Source organism: Bufo bufo, chromosome 4 (assembly GCF_905171765.1).
Source record: "Bufo bufo chromosome 4, aBufBuf1.1, whole genome shotgun sequence".
Lineage (NCBI taxonomy): Eukaryota > Metazoa > Chordata > Amphibia > Anura > Bufonidae > Bufo > Bufo bufo.
The window spans coordinates 606,001,102-606,009,589 of NC_053392.1; the positions used below are offsets into that span (position 1 = coordinate 606,001,102).

An 8,488-nucleotide genomic window follows, 5' to 3' on the forward strand; every position below is an offset into this window, starting at 1 on the left:
GCTTTTAAAGAGGTTTTCCAGATGTTCAATATTGATGGGTTATCATCAGGATAAGGCCTCATGCACGCGACCGTTGTTGTGTTCCGTTCCGCAAAATGGGGTTCCGTTGTTCCGTGATCCGTTTCTGTTTTTGTTTCCGTGTGTCTTCCTTTATTTTTGGAGGATCACCAGACATGAAGGAAAGCAAAAAAAAGTCTAAGTCAAGTTTGCCATGCAAATGATAGGAAAAAAACGGACGCGGACGACAATCTTGTGTGCCTCCACGTTTTTTCACGGTCCCATTGACTTGAATGGGTCCACGAACCGTTTTCCGTGAAAAAAATAGGACAGGTTATATTTTTTTGACGGACGGGAACCACGGATCACTGACGCGGATGACAAACGGTGCATTAGCCGAGTTTTCAACGGACCCATTGAAAGTCAATGGGTCCGCAGAAAATCACGAAAAACGGAACAACGGACACGGAACACAACAACGGTCGTGTGCATGAGGCCTAAGTCATTATAGGCCTCATGCACACGACCATATCCGCAAAATATGCATGATGTCTGTTTGACGCCAGTGTTGCATCTTTTTTCTCCCGGACCCATTGACTTCAATGGTCTGCGGGCAAGCATAGGACATGTTCTACTTCTTTGTGGAACAGACATACGGATGCGGAAAGCACATGGATCATTCGTGAACTTTCCGCCTCCATATGTCTGTTCCGCAAAAAGATAGAACGTGCTCTATGCTTGGCCCCATAACGCGGACTACGGGCCAATCGAAGCCAATGGGTCCGCAAAAAAATGGATGCAACATGGACATCATGTGACCGATGAACGTGACGCCACTGGCCTAGGAACTTAGGAAGAAGCCACAACTCCAACATCTGATCAGCAGAGGGTGCCGGGAGTCAGACCCCTGCCCACCTGATATTGATGACCTATACAGGGTCAATTCTGAACCATTTCCAAGACCTGTGCTTGCTGTCAGTGAATGGAAGCCGACTGGATTAGGCTGAAAACCCGCAGACGCAACAATTCACACAGATGACATTTTGTGCCAGTTGCTTCCAGCCTAGACAATCCTCTGAGATGACCCGCCTGGACTCCTTCCCTGACACACTGTGACAAACTATCGGGACAGGAGTGAGACTTTGTGCTCTAGGAGTGCTTAGGCTGAATGCAACTGTAGCGGACTTCTGTGAGAAGGATTACGTTTTGCCATCTATGGGTGTAAAGAGGACAGTTCTTGTGCACGGGCAGCAAGCAGAGATCTTGAAAATTGAGAGAAACTGTACCAAACATTAGTTTCATCCCAGACAGACTTCTCTCCACACAGTGCAGAAGCTTCAGCTTTGAACACTGGTATGACAAGCATATCATATATAATCGTTCTGCCCTCTCTGTAGGGGGGCAGCAGCTCTCTTAGAACATGGACTTCCTGCTGAGCCGGTACTTGTACATAGAAACCAATGTGAAGGAGCTGAGCAGCGGTGTGAAGCATGGGGGACTATAGAACAGTTGATGGCTGATGAATCCATCTCAATGGTCATGGAAATCCACCCCACCAGCAGCCCTGCTTCACTACTGTACTCAGGAAAGTTGGGCGACCCCCCCCCCCCCATCCCTTATAAAACCATTGCCCATGTGCGGCACGAGCATGGGGGTGGACAATGCATCCAGCCAGCGTCAGCGCCGGGACCGCAAGATCTGGAACGTGTGAGAGGAATCCAGGATACAGGGATCAGCGCGTCAGCACAAGCTGATGCATACCCAGCACTGATGGCACCCACGTGATGCCAGGCTCGGTTCACAACACATACGAGTTTTACGTTCGGTAACCTCCTGATGTATGCACCGAACCTACACCACTGTATACCGTATATATCGCCCATAGGGTGCCATGCCCAAGCCATAGCACTGAATCCGCCTGCTTAATATTGTGCAGGTCCCCCGGGCTCTGACCCACCCCGGCCTGGACTCCACAAGGTGCCCTGTAGTATCCGGCGGCAGATCATGTAAGTTGCCCGATGCAGCCTCCATGGATCCCACAGATGAGGATCGGGTTGACATCTTGGGATTTGAGGACAAATCATCACCGTTTTCTCACGTTCCTCATTCCTAGACAGTTTTTGCAGTGTGGCCGGGAATTATCCTGCTGAAATTGGCACTGCAATTAGGGGGCACCATTGCCCTGAAGAGGGTACTTATCTGTACAGTGGTTAGGTAGGTGGTACGTGTCACATCCACATGATGCCAGGACCCAAGCAGCATCACACGGCCTCCTCCGGCTTGCTGTCATCCTGTAGTGCGCCTGGTGCCATCTCTTCTCCAGGTAAGGCTAGTCTCACACCTGCAGATGTCCTCTCGGGAAGGCTTTCGTGGCTTAGAATGCCGGGAATCGGCCGGACAACAACCGTTGCCGACAGATGTTTTTGTCCGACCCATTCTCGGCATATTGGCTGGGTAGATGCCAGATCCGGAGAAGAAAACTGCAGATGTGAAACTAGCCTAGGTGACGCACATGCGCCCGCCCGTTCACATGATGTAATGTGATTCATCAGACCAGGTCGTCCGCTTCCCATAGTGCACCTGGTGCCATCTCTTCTCCAGGTAAGCGCAGGACACGCACTCGGCAGTCCACATCAGGTAACCTGATTCATCAGATCAGGCAACCTTCTTCCCATACAGCACCTGGTGCCATCTCTTCCCCAGGTAAGTGTTGCACACACCCAACCGTCCTCACAACGTAATGTGATTCATCAGACCAGGCCACATTCTTCCCATAGTGAGCCTAGTGCCATCTCTTCTCCAAGTAAGTGAAAGACACGCACTTGGCCATGCACATCATGTAACCTGATTCATCAGACCAGGCCACCTTCTTCGCATACTGCACCTGGTGCCATCTCTTCCCCAGGTAAGTGACGCACAAGCACCCAGCCATCCACATCATGTAATGTGATTCATCAGACCAGGTCGCCTTCTTCCCATACTGCACCTGGTGCCATCTCTTCTCCAGGTAAGTGAAGGACACGCAACCCAGCTGTGAACACCTGGTAACCTGATTCATCAGACCAGGCCACCTTCTTCGCATACTGCACCTGGTGCCATCTCTTCCCCAGGTAAGTGACGCACAAGCACCCAGCCATCCACATCATGTAATGTGATTCATCAGACCAGGTCGCCTTCTTCCCATACTGCACCTGGTGCCATCTCTTCTCCAGGTAAGTGAAGGACACGCAACCCAGCTGTGAACACCTGGTAACCTGATTCATCAGACCAGGTCGCCTTCTTCCCATACTGCACCTGGTGCCATCTCTTCTCCAGGTAAGTGAAGGACACGCACCCAGCTGTGAACACCTGGTAACCTGATTCATCAGACCAGGTCGCCTTCTTCCCATACTGCACCTGGTGCCATCTCTTCTCCAGGTAAGTGAAGGACACGCACCCAGCTGTGAACACCTGGTAACCTGATTCATCAGACCAGGTCGCCTTCTTCCCATACTGCACCTGGTGCCATCTCTTTCCCAGGTAAGTGTTGCACACATCCAACTGTCCTCATGACGTAATGTAATTCATCAGACCAGGCCACCTCTTCCCACCAGGTGCCATCTCTTCTTCAGGTAACCGACGCACATGATGTAACCTGATTCATCACACCAGGCTGTCCGCTTCCCATAGTGCACCTGGTGCCATCTCTTCTCCAGGTAAGTGATGCACATGCACCCAGCTGTCCACATGATGTAACCTGATTCATCAGACCAGGCTGTCCGCTTCCCATAGTGCACCTGGTGCCATCTCTTCTCCAGGTAAGTGATGCACATGCACCCAGCTGTCCACATGATTTAACCGGATTCACGCAGTCTCCATATCGCCACAGTTACTCAGATCCTTACACTTGCCCATTTTTCCTGCTTCTGCCTAATATATCCCCCACCTGACGGGCACCATTGTCAACAAAGGTCACCATGTCATTCACCTTCTGGTTTTAATGTTATGGCTTTTGGGTGTATGTAGAGGATAAAATTCCTTTACTCCGGCATTATCAGGATCAGAGATGTCATATTATGAGATGGTCGGTGGTGACAGAAGGCAGCGTGGGGGGGGGGGGTGTGACCAGCTGTTCTGTCCCCTCCTGGCGCGGTACGCCAGGGAATCCGGGGCTTACCAGCGCGGTGTGTCCTTTGGTGACACGACATAAGTGGAACATCTGCTGGCACTGATAATGCCACTTACAGCCTCTTCTTGTCACTATGTGGATCTGGTCAGCGCAGACCGCGGAGGACCCTCCGGCTGAACGACCAGGCTCATTCACTCCATTACTCTGCGCCATTTGTAATTCCGAGGACACAGGGACAAATAATAAGATCAGTCAACAGCTGCTTGCCGATGGTTTCCAGCAAACAGCATGAGAAGTTATAGGCGAGTTACCTAATTCCTGACTGCAGATGATAGGTAGTGAGCCGATGTAAAGGGGAACTCCGGGGACTGCAAACAGGGAGACCTTCAGTGGCATCCGATGAGCAGGACTGTGGCCTCTGCCATACTACAAATGTACCGCACATCGCCCGACACGGTGAAGAAGGGTCCACCTGCCAATAGACTGAGGGGCCCGACACTTAGCCGGGCCCTGACAACTTCCTGCCTCTGAAGCGGAGCCTGTGCCCTTGAGCAGCGTCTGCACAGGCAGGAAGTTGTCAGGGCCGGGCCCCTCAGTCTATTGGCAGGTGGACCCTTCTTTACCCGCGGGGACAATGCCCGGAGACCACCTCTACTGCACAAATCTCGGGGTGGTCACAGATCTATCTATGGCCGCGCACAGCTGACGACAGGACATCCGCGATGACATCATGGACTCACGGAGGTGCTGAAAACTAGGACATTCCCCGGCCGGGAACGGCGACCGGTGCCGTACATGACGGTGATCGGGAACGGAATACAAGACACTGACAGGTCCTGACTGACTGAAGGGTTAATTGTTAAAGAGCATCTCCACCAACGTACAGCCCTGTTATAAGGTCCTTGAATCGTCCTCTAGAAAACATTCTGCTCTGACGTTTCCTCTTTTAGCATTGGGGAAAAGTAGTTGTCAGCCAACATGGCCGCCATCATGGCTCCTACAAGGGTGGTCCACCAGGTTAGGCCGATCTGCCTGCTTATACAGCGATAGGGGGTGGGGGCACAGGGACTGGGTGACTGCCCCCTATATGGCGGCCATGCTGGTTGTCACCCGGCTTTCCCGTAAGACCTGAGAGGATGATTCAAGGACCGCCATCAACACCATCTCCTGGAAAGTGGAGCTCCCCTTTAAATACTCTGAAAACGGCGACTACAATGTGATCCAGACTCCAAAATCACAAGAATTCCCCAGAAGAAGAGTCCAAAATCTTAGAATTGTTCCGGTGGAGACTTATCATCGCTTGTTTTCATGGCAGTGTCACGACCCGGCGACTCCGGACCCTCAGCACCGCACACCCCTCCCCCACAGCCTCCTAGATACAGGACACACAAACAGCACAACCACCAAATCACCAGGGAGAGGACGCCTGCCACTGGACGCTCCAACGACCAGAGGACGACGTCTGCTCACCGGACAAGACAGAGGAGGGAAGGAAGGAAGGAAGGAAGAAAGACAGAGGAAGGAAGAAGAAGAAAGGAAGGAAAGAAAGAAAGAAAGAAGGAAGGAAGGAAGGAAGAAGATGGATGGAAGGAAGGGTATGGTAGGAAGGAAGAAAGAGGATGGAAGGAAGGAAGAGAATGGTAGGAAGGAAGAAAGAGGAAGGAAGGAAGAAAGAAAGACAGAGACAGACAGAGGAAGGAAGGAAGGGGATGGTAGGAAGAGAGGATGGAAGGAAGGAAGAAAGAGGAACGAAGGAAGGAACAAAGAGGAAGGAAGGGCATAGTAGGAAGAAAGAAAGAGGATGGACGGAAGATGGCAGGAGGGAAGAAAGAAGATGGGAGGAAGGAAGAAAGAAAGAATGGATGGATGGAAGGAAGGAAGAGTATGGTACAAATGAAGAGAGTGGATGGTAGTAAGGAAGAGAGGATAGAAAGAAAGAAGAAAAAGGAAGGAAGAAAAGAAAGAAGAAAGGAAGGAAATAAGGAAGGAAAGAAAAAAAGGGATGAAGAAAGGGAAAAGAAGGAATTTAGAGGAAAGAAATTGAATGAAGAAAGGAAAAGAATAGAATAGGAGGTTAGAAAGTAAGGAAAGGAAAAGGATGGAAAAGGAAAGAAAAAAGAGGGAGGAAGAAAGAAAGATGAAGGGAAAAAAGGAATGAGAAGGAAGCAAAGGGGAGGAAGAAAACAAGAGGTAGGAAGTTAGAGGAAGGAAAAGAAACAAATGGAAAGGAAGAATAAGGAAAATGAAGGCAGAGGAAGGAAAATGAAGATAAAGAATAGGAAAATAATGAAGGAATGGTGGACAGAAGAAAAGAGAAAGTAACAAAAAAAGGAGAGGAAAATAAAGAAAGGAAAGAACGGTGGAAAGATGAATGGAAGGAAAAAGAATAGAAGAGGAAGATAGTATATGAAGAAATAAAGGAAGGAAAAAAGGAGGAGAAAAACTGGTAAAACAGATAGGAAGAAAGCAACCGAGAAAAGAAGAGAAGTAGAAGAGAGGAGGAAAGGAGGAGAAGAAAACTGAGGCCTGATTTCCTGGAGGAGCTCAGATCATCTGGTCCCAGAAGTGACAGCGGCCGCATACTTATCACTATGTAGTAATAATGCTACTAATAATAATAATAATAATAATAATAATGCTACTAATAATACGCTCTTCATCCGGTGGGCGCCACGCCATGACCTGCGCCCGGACACCGGTGGCCTTGACATCAGTGACCCCAGCACGATGGGGTGACCCTGACCCGCACCCCAGAGAGATGCCCCTGGTGACACTGCAGTGACAGGAGAGATGAATGGTCGCCCAGATCAGGGTCACTAGAGGCTCAATGACACCCGGGGGCCACAGATGACAATGCACTGCAGTTAAAAAAAAACAAAAAAAAACACCCCAGGGCAACAGTAATGCCCCACAAGTCCGGATGACAACCAGGGTCACACAGCTCTGACACCCGACAATAAGGGGCCTCGTTGTATGACATCAGCGCCAGGGACCCCACTGCCGGCAGCAGCGCCCCCTAGGACGGGCACAACACGTAGGACAGACAGGTGACCCGGATCCGGGTGACTCACCCCACTCGATGTAGTCGCTGATGTTCTTGTCGCGGCGCAGCGGGGAGCCGCAGCACTCGTCGTACAGGCAGAGCAGCGCGTCCAGCAGGCTCTCCACACTCATCCAGCCGCCGGCCCCCCGCACCCCCGGCCCGGCCAGCATCAGCTGCTCCAGCCGCCGCAGCCGCACCTCCCCCGACATCTTCACCCTCCTCGGCTCAGCCGGGCCACCTCACCGCGCAACACACCCGACACCCGCCCGCCGGCTCACCCGCCGCCGCCCGGCCCCGCCCGCCATGTCCTGAGGGGAAGACGAGAGGATGAGAGACCCGGGGACACACACACTGGATCCTGCGGGCTCCGAGGGGAGGAGGAGGAGGAGAGAGCCGGGGAGGAGGAGGAGGAGGAGGGGACACTGGAGCCTGGGAAGATGGAGGACGGCGAGACCCCACACCCAGGATACAGGCTGTCTAAGAGAGAGACACAGGCTGTCTAAGAGAGTCACAGTCTAATAGAGAGTCCCAGGATGTCTAATACAGAGAGTCCCAGGATGTCTAATACAGAGAGTCACAGGATGTCTAATACAGAGAGTCACAGGATGTCTAATACAGAGAGTCACAGGATGTCTAATACAGAGAGTCACAGGATGTCTAATACAGAGATTCACAGGATGTCTAAGAGAGTCACAGGATGTCTAATATAGAGAGTCACAGTCTAATAGAGAGTCACAGGATGTCTAAGAGAGTCAGTCTAATAGAGAGTCACAGGATGTCTAAGAGAGTCACAGTCTAATAGAGAGTCACAGGATGTCTAATACAGAGAGTCACAGTCTAATAGAGAGTCACAGGATGTCTAAGAGAAAGACACAGGCTGTCTAAGAGAGTCACAGTCTAATAGAGAGTCACAGGATGTCTAATACAGAGAGTCACAGGATGTCTAATAGAGAGTCACAGGATGTCTAATACAGAGAGTCACAGGATGTCTAAGAGAGTCACAGTCTAATAGAGAGTCACAGGATGTCTAAGAGAGTCACAGGATGTCTAATACAGAGAGTCACAGTCTAATAGAGAGTCACAGGATGTCTAATACAGAGAGTCACAGGATGTCTAAGATAATCACAGTCTAATAGAGAGTCACAGGATGTCTAAGAGAGTCACAGTCTAAGAGAGAGTCACAGTATGTCTAAGAGAGTCACAGGATGTCTAAGAGAGTCACAGTCTAATAGAGAGTCATAGGATGTCTAATACAGAGAGTCACAGTCTAATAGAGAGTCACAGGATGTCTAAAACAGAGAGTCACAGGATGTCTAATACAGAGAGTCACAGGATGTCTA

The 8,488-nt window shown here is 50.6% G+C and overlaps 1 protein-coding gene across 3 annotated transcripts in view; it reads right to left on the reverse strand.

Moving 5' to 3' along the window:
- Nucleotides 1-7,511, reverse strand: part of CDC42BPA (CDC42 binding protein kinase alpha) — a 160,147-nt gene extending 152,636 nt beyond the window's left edge. For 2 of the 3 annotated variants that reach the window (XM_040430597.1, XM_040430595.1), the window contains exon 1: nt 7,177-7,511. In XM_040430597.1, the coding sequence (XP_040286531.1) occupies nt 7,177-7,357 (181 nt within the window). In that variant the 5' untranslated portion in view covers nt 7,358-7,511. The remainder of the gene's footprint in view (nt 1-7,176) is intronic. The other variant, XM_040430596.1, reaches the window with a different exon arrangement.
- Nucleotides 7,512-8,488: the final 977 nt, after the last annotated feature.